The 17,652-nt window shown below is 39.3% G+C and overlaps 3 protein-coding genes across 4 annotated transcripts; all 3 read left to right on the top strand.

Annotated features, from left to right (window-relative positions):
• The first annotated feature begins 1,210 nt into the window (after window positions 1-1,210).
• LOC117491485 (protein mono-ADP-ribosyltransferase PARP6-like) lies at window positions 1,211-7,157 on the top strand. The gene is made up of 22 exons (XM_034141496.1): window positions 1,211-1,243; window positions 1,545-1,622; window positions 2,485-2,579; window positions 2,670-2,730; window positions 2,835-2,925; window positions 3,011-3,077; window positions 3,596-3,745; window positions 3,833-3,962; window positions 4,109-4,240; window positions 4,567-4,662; window positions 4,761-4,853; window positions 4,962-5,087; window positions 5,294-5,359; window positions 5,495-5,562; window positions 5,675-5,723; window positions 5,855-5,967; window positions 6,076-6,148; window positions 6,310-6,379; window positions 6,509-6,588; window positions 6,683-6,746; window positions 6,831-6,915; window positions 7,031-7,157. The coding sequence occupies exons 1-22, from the start codon at window positions 1,211-1,213 to the stop codon at window positions 7,125-7,127; spliced, it is 1,917 nt and encodes a 638-aa protein (XP_033997387.1). The 3' UTR covers window positions 7,128-7,157.
• A 2,478-nt stretch (window positions 7,158-9,635) lies between these two features.
• rpp25a (ribonuclease P and MRP subunit p25, a) lies at window positions 9,636-10,295 on the top strand. The gene has a single exon (XM_034141495.1). The coding sequence runs from the start codon at window positions 9,636-9,638 to the stop codon at window positions 10,293-10,295; it is 660 nt and encodes a 219-aa protein (XP_033997386.1).
• Window positions 10,296-12,524: 2,229 nt separating this feature from the next.
• LOC117491857 (cytochrome c oxidase subunit 5A, mitochondrial) lies at window positions 12,525-16,561 on the top strand. Of its 2 annotated transcripts, none has more exons than XM_034141961.1 (5): window positions 12,525-12,678; window positions 13,993-14,109; window positions 15,710-15,831; window positions 15,943-16,060; window positions 16,152-16,561. In XM_034141961.1, exons 1-4 carry the CDS (start codon window positions 12,606-12,608, stop codon window positions 16,054-16,056), a joined length of 426 nt encoding a protein of 141 aa, XP_033997852.1. In that variant the 5' UTR covers window positions 12,525-12,605; the 3' UTR covers window positions 16,057-16,060; window positions 16,152-16,561. The 2 variants fall into 2 exon arrangements, with proteins under 2 accessions (XP_033997852.1, XP_033997853.1); XM_034141962.1 differs by having other exon boundaries at window positions 15,943-16,064.
• Window positions 16,562-17,652: the final 1,091 nt, after the last annotated feature.

Here is a 17,652-nt window from a genome sequence, read left to right as displayed (position 1 = left end):
AAGTATAGGGTTCATGCTATAGTGCCTACCCACTATAAATAAACACAGCCACATAACCATCACCTACTCAAGTCTAAGTGGATTACTCTGGGAAAGGCACTTGTTGAGAGAAGACCTGCACAGATGTATGCAGTCGTAGAAGCGTCTAATCTGTCCAGACTGCAGAGCAGCAGGTGACGGCCAACCAGGGTAATTGCCGATTAAGGTCAGACTGAGGCCCACTGACAGGAATAATACATTTAAAACACCTCACCCATATCACCATCCTTCAAACGTGCAATCAGGGCCCTTTTTCTTTTCACAGTCTTTAAACTGATTCATGAATCAGACTTTTGAAGAGTCTGGAGGAAAGCATGAGGATTATGTTTGTTTTTCTCCTCCTAATAGTCTGAAAAGAGGATAGCAATAATATTAGGGCTGCAAAATGAATCACATTTATTCAGAAAAAGCAATATGGAGTAGCAATATTCAAGCACAATATTGGTTAAAGGCTATAAATATTAAATATGATGTGATAAATAACACTTTTAAATCAATTATTGTGGTCCTGCAGAGATATCCCGGCCTGCAAATGGTCTTATAAAGACTTTTAAAACATATTTGTTTGGTATAGATCCTTTAAAAAAAGTAAGTCTGTAAAAGTATCTGTAAGTGTGCATCAGAGCAAAGTCTTGGATTGACGGAGCTGCAGGTCTTGTCCTCAGCCTCTCCCCTCTCTGGACCAGGTTCAGCTGATCAGGTGGTCGGTATCATCGGCCAATCACGTGACTCCGAAGTCTGAGACTGAACATGTGGGACTTCCTGCTGTCCAAAGGCAGGAGGAGAGCCAAACACTCACAGCAAACACTGCAGAGCAATCAAACAGCAATATTCATTGTTTTTGTCGTTTGATCGTCACACATGGACATGAGCATTTATTTTGTATATCATTACTTTGTTTCTTCGATTGGAATATGTGGACAATCCATGTTTTTTATTCGGGAATGAAAGGTAAACACTTAACTTGCTGTAGTCTTTTGAATGATTGTATTTTTTTTTTTACAATAGATGCTCAGACAAAGGGAGGTAAATACAAATATCTGTATTCAAAGGTATAAAGCTTCAATTGTGAAAAAATACTGACAGCAATGTGTTCATTTTGGTAAATAGTATCTGAAGTCACATGTGTTTTCCAGCATTAGTCACAGTGGGGGAAGCATACTGTTGATTGATGCTGGAGAAGTGCCAAAGAACTGAACACATGGTGAGTCTTTAACAACCCTCTACTACTCATATTTATAATATCACACTGAATCTGTTAAATCTGTTTCAGGGTAGAAAAGTATTTGCATTGACACGCATACTTTTTTACATCTGAAATCATCCACCAATTAATTACATTCGGTCAGAATTTTGACTTTGGATCGATAGTTTTATCTGCATACATTTTAAAATCGGTGAGAGTCTCAGCAGCATGGCTATAGTTGACTTGTTTTAGGAAGACAGGAGGAAGTAATTAGCAGAGAAGATCTTTTGATTGACAGATTTCCCCATTAACCCGACAGGAGACCGAGTGCCAGCAGGAGACAGAGAGCCAGACTGATGAGGACAGTGACTCGGAGGAAATCCTGTGTGGAGTCCATGTAAGCATTGTATTGAATGGTATTCAAGCACTGACACAATTATCATCTCAGACCTAAATTAAGACAACTACCTACAATGGTTGCACAAAAACACAAATTATCATCACTGGATGTTCGGAGCGAAATCACTACCTTTATATATTATGAAACCTTTCTTGACATGCAAACAAGAGTATAAAGATTTGATCAATCATTCATAACACTGGGAATAATTTTTGAAGCAACTACAACAGAAAAACATGTAATAAACAGGTATAAATACTTGATTAAACACTACATATGACATCACATACAACATTCCTTATCTTGTGTTATGAAACACTGATGAGCTCTTTATACTGCTCCTATGTATGCACCATGACATCAAGTCAAATTCCTATGTGTGAACCTACCTGGCAATAAACCTGTTTCTGATTCTGATTCTGATTCTGATACAGCAGGTTTCAAATATATGGTTTTAACTCAATATTGAAAGGCTTAAACTTAAAAATCTTTACCCTAACTTCCTAACTCAAGGTTACCACTTACTAGACTTCTTCAGGGACTTTCAGCAGTATCTTGTGGCCTTCAACGGCCTATTGAGTTTATAACATAACATATATTAATACAAACTCAAACAGTTCCATTTACTTGATTACATCTAGTGAAGTGCTACAGTAAACGGTTTTTAAGTGTTTATCGTGGGCTAAAAATGATACAAGGAATGAAGAGGTCCATGAAAATAAAGTGTGACCAACATTTAATATCTTAAGGAGGCGTAAAATCCTTTTTCTAAGCCATTATTCTATGTGACTGGTTAATCCCTCGCCCCCCGCGGTGCTGAGCTGTTTGGGCCATGAGGAAAGTGTGTTTGTCTCGGCAGGAGAGCTGTGCCACCGACCTGCCTCCCCACCCTCAGCTGGATACTGACATAGAGGCAGTCAGGACTTTGTATTCAGACTCTGCAGTCTCCATCAGGTCAGGACCTTTTTCTTATTCATGATCTTTAAGGATCTCGGCTGCTTTCCTACGTTGTCAACTCTCCATCTACTTTTCTTCTTCTTTTAGGGAGTATGTGTCAATTGAAGAAGTGGATGTTGACTTAAAGATAAATACCAACGTTTTGGATGTACGTGAATTACAACACACTCAATTCAAGTTCAGTACATTGACATGTTTGTTGTTGTGGCATGTTGGTATGTTTAATATGCTTGTGCTGTGTGGTGTCCGAAGGATGAAGTAGCCGAGGCCTGGAGGATTAACCCCTCAGATCCCATTGTTATCCGTCTGCACTTCTCTTCGTCTCAGTATCTCGACGGACCTGGTGAGCATCAACAACACTGCTGCAAACTACATTTACTATAAATAAATCAATGTAACACCTGATTAAGTGTTCATTCTCCCAACAGCTCCTTCAGTTGAAGTCTTTCAACCGTCCAACAGAGATCATTTCAGCCTGAGGAAGCAACTACAGAAGTAAGTGTTAGGGCAAATATTGTAAAGGGTTTTAAGTTACAAAAGAGATCAGATCATTTAACTCAGTTGTTATGCATTATATTTGAATGGTATAGACAGGGCAAAATAGGCAAACTTCACTTACCTGCACTTGGTGAAAGTAAATATGGTTGTAGTTATAAACAGCTGCTTAAACTTGTGTTGAGCCTTAAAACAAAACAACTTTTTTTAGGTTAAGGCTACAAAACGACTTGAATACAATTAGAAATACACCATGGTCTGGGTTTTTACAAGTTGGTTTGTTGCGTAATGTAGCAAGCATTATGTGCAACATCGATGTTGTCTTATAGTTGAATTCATGATCTACCATGTATAAAGATGATAAGGGCTTTTTAAATCTTCTAGTAGGTGGAGCGAGCCCCTTGTAATCCATATAGGAGGCTGATAAACACACATCAAATAGTCTGGAAACATCCAAAGCCCTCTATGGTAAGCTTTTCCACAATGGCTCAAACTAACTCTTCATTTCTGCTCCCCAGTATTCTCACAGTCTTCTTATCTCAGGAGTGGAAACATCTGACATGTGAGAGCGTTGTAGTCCGACAGAAGAGAGGACACAGCTGGTTCAGGTCAAGTGGAACCATCAAGACATTTCGTGCAAGACTCAGCGGCTGGCTCACAAAAGCAAAGTATGTGACCGTCTGATGAATCCAGCGGTTCTGTTGCTGAGTCGGTCTGATTTGAAGTCAACGTTCACTGTTCCTCACTGTGAGCAGGTCCAGTGAGCTCCAGGAACGTCCTGCGAGAGGGAGGATCATTTCACCAGCGATGAAAATAAATCGTGCAAATTCCTACACCATCAATAATCCCCCAGGGGACCTCTTCACCGACACACCCAGTGGAAAGGTGAATTTAAAGCACTCATCTGAGAGATTCTCCTGGGTATTTTATGGTTACGGCCATATTTGAAACATCCTTTCAATGTTTTTGTTACTCCTAGTAAATATGGGTTCTGTAGGTTTTAACCAGTGTTTGTGTTTCTTCTCTCACAGAGGGTGGTGGTGTCTGCGGTAAAGTCGTCAGCACAGCTCAGCACCAAACAGCTGATAGAGCTGCTTTTCTCCACCCAGGCCATCAAGCACTGTAAGACCACCCCAACTCTGCAGCATGGCTTCTTGGTGCAGGTAAAGCAAGACATCAAATACTACTATGTTTTGTCAGAGAGAGTCAAACTCACCACATGCTTTTTCTGCCAGTGCAGCAATCACTGCTGGGTCAGATCACTTTGAAATGTAATTAGTTACTTAATACTAATTGCAGGGCACATTTTGTAATGGGTAAAATAATCCATTGGTTTGCTGTGCAGACAATACAGAAATATTGCGCTGAGTTTCTGATTGAAAGAAATGTGTGACATCACAATTGTAATTAAAGTTTAAGCTCATATAAAGCAGATAGTAAAATGAAATGCAATAAAAACCTATAATGTTGTTTTCCATTGTGTTCACAGGTAATGAGGTATGTGGAGCAGAGACTCCCAACGTTGAATGAATACTGTGTTGTCTGTGATGAGCGACATGTGCTACAGAACGGCCCTTTGTTACAGGTACACTCACACAATAAGATGAAGATTTAGTGGCCTATCTGCTGATTAAGAAAAAATGGTTGAAACTCAATTTATTTTTACCTTTTGTGTGTTTGTAGCCAGCAGTTTGCACCAGAGAGCTCTGTGTGTTTTCCTTTTATACATTTGGGGTTATGTCTGGAGCTACAGAGGAGGTTGCCACTGGTGCAGAGGTAGGAGAAACCAACATACACAAATAGGTAGTTTCATAGGTAGTTTAATAGTTAGTTTGGGCAATCATAATGTAAGATTGATGCATTGCAGTAATGGCTGATCTACAGGTGGTTGACCTGCTGGTGGCCATGTGCAGAGCCGCCCTTCAGTCTTCACGCAAGACCATCGTATTTGAACCGTACCCTTCTGTGGTTGATCCCTGCAACCCACAAACCCTGGCCTTTAATCCTAAGGTGTCAGCTAAATGTATCTAATGATATATATATGTTTGATTACTTACTTGATTTATAATTATTGAGTCTGACATTGCTTTTATTCATAAAAAGTATTTTAATTTGTTTTGTAAAGCACTTTGAATTGTCGCGTACAGAAAAGTGCTATATAAATAAACTTGCCTTGCCTTGTCTTGCCTTGAAGGAATAATGTTTTGTCATTGCAGAGAAAGAGCTACGACAGGCTGCAAAAAGCGTTGGATAATGTCTTGTTAATCAGGAGGATGTCACAGGTGACTGATCTTAAAATAAATTCAACACTTATCACCCAATCTTTTAAATTCATATGGGGTTCAAGGCCTCTCAGAATAATCTGAAAGCTGGTGAATGGTTCTTTGACAGTCGCATTAATACAACATCCTATCCAGGGTCCATATTCTGAAATAAAGAAGCAGATGGACATGATAGACCCTCTCGCTCATCCCTTACTACAATGGTGAGTGACACAATCTAAACATACTTTTATTCTATTTCATTCATGTGAGATGTAGTCAAATCCAAATGTTTCTTATATCCATACCAATGTGTTTTTGTATGTTTGACAACAGGATTTTAGCAAGCAACAGATCACACATTGTCAAGCTCCCGCTGGACAGGGTAACATAGAGCAGTTCACAGTTAGACAATGACATCTACCCAAAATGACAGTTAGCCAAAAATGACATGGTATATTGTTTTTATAATTTGTGTAAATTGTAATTGTAAGCTTTCCTGTTTGTGCACAATAGCAACTTAAGTTCATGCACACGCCCCATCAGTTCCTGTTGATCAGCAGCCCTCCGTCTAAAGAGGCTCGCTTTCAAACAGCCAGGGAACTTTATGGCAGCACCTTTGCTTTTCAGTGAGTAAATACAAAGCTGTGCCACTAATATCAAACCTTCATATCCACCGCACATACATCATGTGATCCCTGCTCCATTCGCTTAGATGCTATTTTCTCTTCTTGCAGTGGTTCCCACATTGAAAACTGGCACTCTATTTTGAGAAAGGGACTGATTAATGCCTCTTATACAAAATTACAGGTAGAGTATCAACATGTGAAAGGGTCTTGGATTCCTTATGCTAAGTAAATATAAGCCTTTATATGCCGTATAATTCAACAGACTTATTCGATTATCTTTTGAGAGTTAAATCTATAAAACCATACAGATTTGAACTTAAGTCACATTGTTTCTTATTCAAGCTTCATGGAGCTGCATATGGGAAAGGCATCTATCTGAGTCCTATCTCGAGCATATCATTTGGGTATTCTGGTATGAATGCACACTTTCGTACTGTTTTTAAATAATACTTTGCAAACAAAATTACATTTTGTACACAAATGACCATCATCTTTTGATTTTAGCATGTTTCTTTAAAACTGACCCTTCCTCTTTGTGCAGAGATGGGTAAAGGGCAACACCAAATGGACACCAAAGAAGAACTCATTGAGAAATACAACCAAATAAACAGAATCAAACAGGTACAGTCATGTTTGTCCAAAATGTGACCGGTTGCATGGATATCTTCTTATTCTTTTGTATTTACTGTATTTATTTTGTCTTTCCTTGTATTAGGAACCACTGGGTCAAGCCAGGTTTCTGCAAAACAGGAATCTAAACTGCATTGCTCTCTGTGAAGGTACATTTCAGATCATTAATTTGATTATTGTGGGAATTATTTTGGGACAGTTGTTTTGTAAATGTTATCTGCATGTCTTGCCAGTCATAACTTCCAAGGACCTTCAAAAACATGGGAACATTTGGGTGTGTCCGATCCCCGACCATGTGTGCACACGCTTCCTCTTTGTGTGAGTCTTGCAGCAGAAACAGAAATACCTTCACATCCTATCGGCCTCCCAGAGTTATGATTCATTTCAAATTATATTGCAGGTTTGCACAACATTCTGCTTTTGTCTGTTTCAGATATGAGAACGGTCAGGTGGGAGATGTTCACATCGACACCGAGGAGGACAAGATCCACAGGGACATTTTACAAGTAATTGCTTCAATGCCGTGCTGAGAAAACAAATGCTTTATCATAAGAGTGCAGACTTCATATTTATTTATTTTCACACTGACTGAAATAGGTTTTGCTTTCTTTGATTGTCAGCTTTTATTTAAAGGGGACCTATCATGCAAAATGCACTTTTGTACGTCTTTTATACATGAATATGTGTCCCCGGTGTTCCAGGGAACTCACCAAGTGTCAGAAAACACAACCCTCTCTATTTTCCTCCATACCCAAATCTCTAAAAAAGGGGCTGCAACGGATCTGATAAAAACTGATCCAGATTTGAACACTGTCCTGACGTCAGGACAGTGGCGCTACGGCTATTAGGCCAACTCCACCAATCAGGAGGAGACAGCCACGGCCATTGCCGTTCGAAAGCGCTGGAGACGCTGTAGTACATATGCCAGGCCTGTAGGTGGTGCTGTTCTCACTGAATCTGCCCTTGCAAAAACAGAGCTAAAAAAGTGCAAATTGAGCGAAATGAGGCATGGCTAAAATGCATGATCTGTTTGGTATTTAAAAAAAAAAAAGTATAAATATGCCTTATATAGGTATGGTTCTACACTATATTATTAAAATATAGCATGATAGGTCAACTTTAAATTAAAAACGCTAAATCAAAGTAAAGAAAAAAACACCACAAAGGTGAAGAGCTCTCTTTCTTTTATCAACTGCAATAATATGAGATGAAATGGGTGTGTTGTTTCAGGCACCTGTAAAGATTTGTTTGCCTTACATCTCATTTTGTCTTATCTGACACACCCAAATAGTCTTGTGTAAATATGTATTATATGTAAAGATATGTCATAAATATGTGTTATACGTTTGTACAGTAAACACATATTTTGTACCTTTTTATAACCACACATTTTTCAATTAAACATAATTTTCTTCTTTCAAATTATCAAATGTTTTCCTTTTAATGTAATGTTTGAAGAGCCACAAAACAAATATGTGTAATATCTGTTTTGTACCACAAGATGGAAGTGTTACAATAACAACTGCTGAAGGCTTTACTTCACAAAGCCAACGAAACCTCATAATGTCATGTTATAGCAGCTCTTAATGTCTTTAAGTAGAGACCGCTACACTTTTTTAAATTATAATTGTTTAAATTAGATCTTATTGTGAGAACATTCAAACATGAGCCTGTGTAGTATTCTACCTCAGGGAAAAGAACACTACATAACACGACAGATGTGTCACAAGATTCACACACACAAAAGAAAGTCTCAAACTAGAAAAACGATTTGGGATTGTTGTGGCACATGCAGTGACTAAACCACAGACATTATCAGAGTGTTTTTTTTATCACTATTGTCATAATGAGAAATCACTGATGGACAGTTAACATGCATTAAATTGACATTCATGGCCAGTGGGTTACTCTCATGGAACCAATTGCATTTTGTTCTGGGATATATCAACACCACCGGGAACCACATCTTTGTGCTCACTGTTCGAGTCAGTGAATATTATGGGGTGCATACCATCCTGTGAGGCAGAATGCACCATTATAACAGTGTACTGGTTCCATATGAGCCCCACAGCTGCCTCCCTGGGCTCTGCTCCTGAAGAGAAAGCCTCTTGGAAAACTCATCTGTTTGCATCTGGATACAGATCTTTTCTTTCAAGTTCTGGTTTTATGCAAATGTGGCAAACAAATAAATGGGCATGCTGCGAGGTACAATTGTCCTCATGAATGTCAGGAGGTAGCACACACTTTCTGGGTCAGGCCAGCAGGCGATGGAGGAGAACTGAAGTCGCTGTAATAGCCCAAAGGAAGAGATTTCTGAAGGACCATATGGCTCTCTGATGATAGTGCAAAGGGAACGCTGCCTTGAAAACCATGATATGTTGCCAAAGTTGTTGTTTTATTTTTCAATATCTTTACCAAAGTGAGACTGGTGCAATATCTGAAAAAAGCCACATTAAAAACGTTGACAATCGAAACCAAATCAGTTGAAACAGAGGATTGTTTCAACTGCACGCCTTGTTTAATCTAATTAACTCATGTTAATTCATCCATGTAATTCAAGCATCCACATGGACAAATAAAACCTCTGAGCCCTTCAGGGTTCAACAAAAGCTTCCTTCAAATACCAACAACTTGTGACAGACATTATTAAATGATGTGTGTGCCTTTAAGAGCCCTATGTCCCACTCTACATGTCTCTCTCTGAGCCTCATATGTTTGTTGGCATCAGCTGTCCTCAGTGCTGAAAAGAGCAAGGACATCTTTTCCTTCACTTCAATGGGATTAGAGGAAGAAATACCCTCTTCACACTGCTGGCTGTCATCTCAGTGCTCAGAAGACTAAGAGGAGGAGATGCTGTATGGACAGAGGACAGAAAGAAGAACAGGAGAAGACTGAAGTTTGGATTACAAGGCTGACCAGTTTTACATTTCTTATGCAAAATGGACAGAAAACATGTTTCTGACCTTAGGGGAGGTATGCAACTAATCTGAGGCTGCAGGCTCAGAAACAGCATCTGTTATTTAACTGCTTTTTAAACCATGAGTGAACCCAGAGGTCAGATGCAGAGTTCAAACGCTACAAGCAGCTCCTTAATGGAACAACAGTCTGCTTCTTCCAATCCTGATGTCCCACCTTCATCTTCGTCTTCAAAGCTTGGCCAGAGCAACTTCAGGAGAGTCAGCCGCACAGAGGACAGCAGTCCATATCCGATCCCTGGCCTAGCAGCTGACATCCTGCACATGCGAGTGAAAGAAGGAAGCAAGATCCGTAATTTACTGCGGTTTGCAACAGCTCGCATGGAAGGGGAAGGGGAAGGGAAAGACAGCAATGGGACATCGCTGAGACAGGTGGTCTTCACTGGCTCAGGAAGAGGAGTCACCAAGACCATCACTTGTGTGGAGATTCTGAAACGAAAAGTGGGAGAACTCCACCAGGTGTCAAAGCTCTACTACAAGACGGTGAATGAGGTCTGGGAGAGTCCCCAGCAGGGAGCCCCAGGTATAACCATGCAGAGGACTGTCCCTGCCATCTGTATCCTGCTCTCTAAAGACCCTCTGGATCCCCAGGAGCCTGGATATCAACCCCCCCAAACCAAGAGTGTCCCCACAGAGGACGCAGAGAGACGCAGAGGTCTGATCAGGCCGGCTCACAGTCCCTCCTCACAGCACACAGCCAAGAGAGTCTGTCTGGGTGACTGAGTGTAGGTCCCTCATGAACGTCTGTCAAGTCCAATTTATACAGAGGAGCAACGGAAAGTATCCTAACTGGAAACATACAAAGAGGAAAAGTACACCCATCCACTGAGCATCAGTGATATGACAGTATGCTGGCAAGTGGCCTAAAAGCCTGTTCACCTGATACAAAAATATCCTCTGAGGAGCCACCGGACTACAGAGCAGCTTCTTTTCTCAGGCTGTATGGCTCTTTATCATAAAAACATTTCTGTGTTTTTCTTATGTAGTATAACAAGACTACAAATGGATTACCTTGTATGGTACATTGACAATAAATTAAGATTTACCAAATGGACAAACTGTATTTTGCACTTTTACATTGTTCTTTAAACCTGAATGACTTTGAATTTCAATTTGAATTTTGAACTACAGCCTGTAAAATATCTGATAATTTACATATTAAGCTTGATCAGGGGTTTATTTCATTATGTCTCTTTAGCCACGTTAAGTTTGCCTATAATATGAAATAATCATATTATATTATAATTCTATAATATTTCTCATCCAGATGATCAACATTAAGGACATTCTCCTCATCATAATCTACAATATTGCATCAGTATGCAGCTTCACTGACAATGAAAGAAGTGATGATACTCAGAATGATATGTAGAAATCGGTTTGCAAGTTAAAATGTGTTTTGAATGTTAGTATTGTATGTGTTCACATGATGATAAGCAGCAATATAAATAGTTACTAGTTATATATAGTATATCAGAGATCCTCTTATACAAAAGGTAAAATACAAACATTATTGTTTGCGTCAAAATTCTCTATTCTGGTTTTTACTTTTGTGAAATGATGTATATTTTCATGGATCAACCACAATGTTCTGCTTGAGGATTAACTTTCATAATGATGATGTTCCTTCCCAGGGATGTCCCCTTTTTCTGATGTTATGGAGTGTGTATATCTTGTTTTGTTTGATAAAAATCCTGTCATGGAAAAACACTTCATAGTAGAGAATATGACCTAGAGGTTTCACTTATTTAAAGGACACCTATCATGCTATATTTGAACAATATATTGTAGGGCCATACCTATATAAAGTATATAAATATAGTTTTTTTTTCAAAATACCAAACAGATCCTGCATTTTAGCCATGCCTCATTTCGCTCCATTTGCTCTTTCCAGCACTGTTTTTGCAGGGGGCTGATTCTGTGAGCTGCAGCTGACCACGCCCCCCTGCAGGAGAGGGGAGCGTGCTCTGAACAGCTGCTGGGCTGTCAGAAGAGGGGGGAGATCTCCGTCCTCCGTGTTTTATTATATTATTATATAGAGTCGTTATTCATTTGTTTTAAAGCTCAATAAATAACAAAGAAGACCTTTGACCGACACTTTTCAAATTTTGTCCGGAAGATTTCAACTTTAACGGACATCTTGACCGGCGAAAAAAAACCTAACTGAAACTCTGCCGCACGGTCCCCTCGTTCCTTGGAAGAGGCGGAGAGGTGGGTGTTTGTCATCTGCTGGTGGACTAACCGGAGATAATTACAGTGCTTGCCTCGACGGGGAGGGATTGCATTGAATTACAGCAGCAGGAGCAAACGCTTGCCTCGGGGAGGGAGAAAAAGAGCCACAGCGGAGAATAAACAGAAGGGCTACCATGGCAACCATGCGCGGGAAGTCTTCTTCGCTGCTTTTGTGGCAGACTATAGCGCCACTTACAGGCCTGGCATATGTACTACAGCGTCTCCAGCGCTTTCGAGCGGCAATGGCCGGCCGTGGCCCAACCCCACATTCCCCTGATAGGTGGAGAGTTGGCCCAATAGCCGTAGCGCCACCGTCCTGACATCAGTAACGTGTTCAAATCTGGATCAGTTTTTATCAGGTCCGTTGCAGCCCCGTTTTTAGAGATTTGGGTATGGAGGAAAATAGAGAGGGTTGTGTTTTCTGACACTTGGTGAGTTCCCTGGAACACCGGGGACACATATTCATGTTTAAAAGACGTACAAAAGTGCATTTCGCATGATAGGTCCCCTTTAAATATGGAAACTTAACATAACAGCTGAATTGTATGTTTTAGGGCTTGACATTTATTTCAAATATTTTAATTAGAATAAAACTGAAAAATCATGAAAAGGCTGTGTACTTTAGAACATATTTTAGGGTCAATGTCATGGTCAAAGTAGGTCAACAAAAAGGACAATATACCATGTATGAGCTCTGCAGTCTGCACATGCGCAGAAGGGGGGCCGCGTACGTGCCGAGCTAAAGCCATTAGCTTCCTCCTTCAGACTCTCCCCGGTGTGTGTAGCTGGCTGTCCCGCATCATGTTCAGAGCCGCCGTCCGTCTCTCGGTCTCCAGTGTCCGGAGTATCACCCGTACACAGCCGGGATGTCAAGGTATGTGCTCATTTTTAAATGTAATTTTGTAACTCTTAAAATGATCCGGGCTGAGCTGGAAATCATGTGTGCCCTCACGGCTGAAATCGCTAGCTGTAGCTAACCGGTGCATCTACCAAAAAATCACCCCCCGATGTCAAATGTGACCATGTTTTACTTAGGTTAATTAATCTTTCGTTAAATACTAGCAGTACCCGAACACTCTGAGTAAAAGCTGCTGTGAAAATGTCCCAGTGTTTGGCTTGGTGGTGTCTGTGTCCTTGCTTTGACCCAGTCGGTGAGGCTCAGCCCGGGCCTGTGGTTCTTCTGCAGATGCTAGCTGCTAACATGCTAACTTCTTGTAAAGCCTTCTATTCACCACAGCATTGTTGATATAAATGTAGGATGTTTACAGAGGTGTGATAAATACTCAGATCCTGTGCTTGAGTAAAAGTAGAAATGTCCGAGTGTGGGAATACTCTGTTACAAGTAAAAGCCCTGCAATCAATATGTTACTCAAGTAAAAGTACTAAAGTATTAGCATCAAAATACTTAAAGTACCGATAGTTGAAGTACTAATTATGCAGATTGGCCCATTTCTGAATAATATAGATAACATGTTTTGATTATAATTATTGATGCATTAGAGTGTGATCAAATCTGGTATAGGTAGAGTTCATTTTAATTGCTTTGTATACTGCTGCAGGGTAGCTTGTGGATTGAAGTAAAAGTCCCTCAAAATTGTACTGCTCTGATTTCTACACCTGAAGTGTATTTACAAAAACAATAGTGGAAACATAAATGTCCTGTCTGTGTGTCAGACTGCCTTCCTGGTAGGTGTAGCAGCCAGGTCATATAAGGACGCTGGAAGAGAGCCAGCTGCATAACATTGCTCTAAAAAAGATTGTCCTTATTCCACTTCACTCAGTGTAGATACATGCCCTTGAGTGTATTTGCCCTTCTACGCTACCTTACAAGCACTTTGAATTGTCGCGTGCTGAAAGGTGCTATATAAATAAAATTGCCTTGCCTTGCCTTACACAAGCTTTCATTGTGAATGCTTTAAAAGGAGATCACTATTTCCATATCTTTTCACATTATGTCTATCATTTTGGTTTGTTATGGCATGTTGGACACACACACTTATTGCACATCAGAGTTTTTCGATGGAGGGATGTTTGAGAAGTATTCACTTATTCAAACTAAGGTAATCAATGACAGAGGGTGTTGTATGCTGGACAAATTGTAAAGCCTCATGAAGCAAATGTGTGACATGAGCTTATATAAATAAACATGACCTAACCTGATATGTTAAAAACTGTTTACATCACACAGCTCTTTTGGCCTCGAGGGGTTACTCGCATGGGAAGCAGGAGACGGACGAGGAGTTTGATGCCCGCTGGGTCACCTATTTCAACAAGTCAGACATTGATGCATGGGAGCTGAGAAAAGGTAGGTTTGATAGTTTGAAAATAAATCTGTGAGGATGACTGCCTAAGGGAAATATTACAAGAGAAATGCCTTACTTTAATAAAATCGTTAGTTTTTTGCTTATTATTACTCAAACACAGTTCACAGTATCATGTATTGTAGTGAGATTAATAATGTGTAAGCGTTATAAAATGTCAACAAGCTTGCTTATTTTATTTCCATAAGATTAGCACTTATTTTGTGAATGAGCATTGTAGCGTATCATTTGATGGCAGTAACAGCTCCTATTCAACACTAGAGCCCGCTATCATTGAAAGGTTTTTAATACGAGTGCAAACTTGTTTAAAAAAGAAACCAAAACAATATATTTCCATTACCCCGTTTGTGAGGAATGTACACATGTTGTTCGACTAAACCCTTTTTTTATTTTAACGAAACAATTCCTAACTTTTCAAATGAGCTTTCAATGTGAGCTGTCGGTATTTCGCAGTTTTTAATACATCAGGCTACAGACACCTGTTTGTTGGTACCAAAACCTGTTGAGATTTGAAACCTGGCCAAAGTCAAAGCAATGCTTCCCCTACCATTCTGATTGGTTATGGCCATATCACTGTAAGAACATGTGAATGCAGCACACACTTCTTTAATAATGATTTTGTAATGTGAACTCTACAACTACTATTGTGGCAACAGAATATAACATGATGACACTCTGTCTCTGAGTGTTTTTAACAGCCGGGCAGGTTTTATAAGATGATAAGCCTGCAGACACATTAAACCTGCACTTCCTGCATCGTATTTCATCATCCTGGTCGTACCTGAGGCGTCACAAATTCTTTCAATGCAGGGCTATTTTTGGTCTGAAGAGAAAACGCACAAGGGAATAGATGTTTTGGAAAGTGAAATGGGGAACGGCTCATTGATCAGGCTAGAAACATGCGGAAATGCCTCTGTGGTCTCCGAATGGTTGAACATGCAACGTATGCAGGAAGTAGTGTTAGAAACGTGATTGGTTTGCAGTTTCACATTGAAAACATTCATAGGCTAATCTTGTACATTCAAGAAGAAAGTAGTGACTATATTTTGAAGTTGATCTATGTATATAATATGTTAATTTAGTACTCAGTACTTTCCCTGTCTGTGGCTCTCAACCCATGGCTAACACCACTCATGTACACCTTTTTTTTTAATTATATACAGTTCACTAATGTAGAGTTAAAACAAGCTATGTAATTTTCTACAACTGCGGGCACTGTCGGTTTTTTAAGCAACTCATTATTGAGTTAACATTGCAATATCTTTCAGGCATATATTAATACACACAGCTTGAGGATGGTGTGTGGGATCAACTCCCCTTATGTTCATTGTTATAAAGAAATATGTGGAACAGTAACTGTGTGCCTGACTTACAGATAAATACGATACAATTGATAAAACGTTTACTACAGATAAAATACTTTTTGGTAGAATCAATTTATTTTTGGTTTTGGTCTTTTAACGTGATTGCCTCAAATATGCAACATATGGAGTATGGCTGCCCTCAGGAAAGAAATTCAGCGTATATTAAAGTGTTAATTTCCTCACTGTTCTCCAATTTACCAGTTGTAATTCCTTGTTTCAGGGATGAACACACTGATTGGTTATGATCTGGTACCCGAGCCAAAGATAGTGGAGGCAGCTCTGAAAGCCTGTCGGAGGCTAAACGACTTGGCGAGCGCTATCCGAATTTTGGAAGCTGTGAAGGTGAGAGATAAAGGGCACCTTCTGTGTTTAATTCAGGGAATATTGCCAACCAGCATCTTTGCAGCTGGAGGACTTGAGTTAATGATTAATGACCGTTTGGCATTTCCTCAGGATAAAGCCGGCCCTCATAAAGACATCTACCCGTATCTGATCCAAGAGCTGAAGCCAACATTAGAGGAGCTTGGCATCTCTACACCTGAGGAGCTTGGCATTGACAAAGTGTAGATGAGTAGGTATTCAAATTCTCTATTAAGTCATGTTTTTCCCTACCCATTTTGTCATACAAGTGCAATCTAACATAAATGTTTGTTTTATTTCAGATCTAATGATGGTGGATATCCCCAGGACACAGAACCCTTCACCTAACTGTTTGCCCTACATGATACCTGTGATATTTAATTGGGCCTTTTATTAAGTTCTTTTGCTTGTGACATATTCATGAATCTAATAATAAATTAGAGTGAAGTTTCACAAATACTTTGGGATATTTTAAACGGTTTGAGTACTTGAAGCATTACGCTCTATTCATTACAAGTTGCTTTAATGGGGAGCAGAGCGTCACTTCTCTGGTGGAGTGTGTCCGTACATCGTATGACAGTCACCGTTTGCCACCAGGGAGCAGCGTTTTCACATGAATGTCAAAATCATTCTACTGTATCAATCTGCATTGCATCTGTTTTCATTTCAGGGAAGATTTAATTGCTTGTAAAATAAAGGTGTTAACATGTCAGATGCTCTTTTTATGTTATTATTAACACAACTGAAATATCACACTAAGGGAGCCTAAATATGACATCTAAAAATGATTTTGAAGTTTTTATTTTATTTTATTGAAGATCAGGCAATTCTAACACTCAATGGACCCTGATAGATTATATGTGTATTGGCGAGTTGTGTTTATATTCGAGATGAAAGGTACCTTTGTATAAGGTTAAGCAAAACATACTTACAAGGTGTATTGGTTAAACTGAATAATAGGCTTCTGCTAAAGAAAGTAGTTGGACAATTTAAAATGTTGCCAATATTTCTCTTTCTTTTTGAGCAAAGTTTTAACCTGCATCTATGGCAATTATTCGTTTTTAGCAAAACTAGTGCAAGAAAATTCAAATGTTTTAAACGAGTCAAAGGTAAAAAAAAGAAAAGGAAATCATTTAAGACTAGTGTTCCTAGTGTCGTGGAGTAAAGCCACAAACTTGGTGAAGAAAATAGCAATTTTTGCCATTTTCTTCATCTCTGATACTAGATCAGAGACTCGAGATTTAGAAACAAGTGCAATTTAAAATGTTTGATTAACTGGATAAAACAGGAATATATCCTATGTGTTAATAGATATTGTTCATGCATTTCTTTTTGCATTTATTCCTGTCAAAAAGACACTCACAAATGTTGGGTAACATTGTAACTAAACAATATCAAAGGCATGATTTGTAGTAGATTTCAGAACATACACACTATACAATTTGTTAGATTAGAGTGTATTATTTGAACTATTTTAGCTTTATTGAAGTTAAACCTTTGGTTAAAATAATGGAGCCCCTGGCAGATCGCCACAAACCCCACTATCAGATTCACTCTGTTATTTGCTGTTTGAATAAATTATGTGATTTGTGAAGCGTCTAAAACTCAGAAAAAAACTCTTGAGCTTAATGAAAGACTAAAATTAATTTTTTGACTTTAGTTTTTGCTCTTATCCTGTAATTAATCCTGTCATGTCACCCCCATCTGCTCAGTCTTTTTATAGAGTGGGTGGGAGTCACTTCAACCAAGATTTCCAGAAGTGTCACATGTGGTATTTGGCTGTTTAAAATAGAAGCAGATGTA

This window comes from Trematomus bernacchii, unplaced genomic scaffold (assembly GCF_902827165.1).
Source record: "Trematomus bernacchii unplaced genomic scaffold, fTreBer1.1, whole genome shotgun sequence".
Taxonomy (NCBI): domain Eukaryota; kingdom Metazoa; phylum Chordata; class Actinopteri; order Perciformes; family Nototheniidae; genus Trematomus; species Trematomus bernacchii.
Note: the sequence above shows the minus strand (reverse complement) of the source record. Positions and strands in the feature narration are given on the sequence as shown.

What these genes read in the sequence shown, in the direction of transcription:
- rpp25a (XM_034141495.1), top strand. Translation starts at nt 9,636, where the DNA reads ATGAGTGAACCCAGAGGTCAGATGCAGAGTTCAAACGCTACAAGCAGC.
- LOC117491485 (XM_034141496.1), top strand. Translation starts at nt 1,211, where the DNA reads ATGCTGGAGAAGTGCCAAAGAACTGAACACATG. An exon ending in CCGACACACCCAGTGGAAAG is followed by an intron (nt 3,963 to 4,108) that starts GTGAATTTAAAG and finishes CTTCTCTCACAG; the next exon opens with AGGGTGGTGGTGTCTGCGGT. An exon ending in TCAAGCTCCCGCTGGACAGG is followed by an intron (nt 5,724 to 5,854) that starts GTAACATAGAGC and finishes TGTGCACAATAG; the next exon opens with CAACTTAAGTTCATGCACAC.
- LOC117491857 (XM_034141961.1), top strand. Translation starts at nt 12,606, where the DNA reads ATGTTCAGAGCCGCCGTCCGTCTCTCGGTCTCCAGTGTCCGGAGTATC. An exon ending in TACACAGCCGGGATGTCAAG is followed by an intron (nt 12,679 to 13,992) that starts GTATGTGCTCAT and finishes TACATCACACAG; the next exon opens with CTCTTTTGGCCTCGAGGGGT. An exon ending in GAATTTTGGAAGCTGTGAAG is followed by an intron (nt 15,832 to 15,942) that starts GTGAGAGATAAA and finishes GCATTTCCTCAG; the next exon opens with GATAAAGCCGGCCCTCATAA.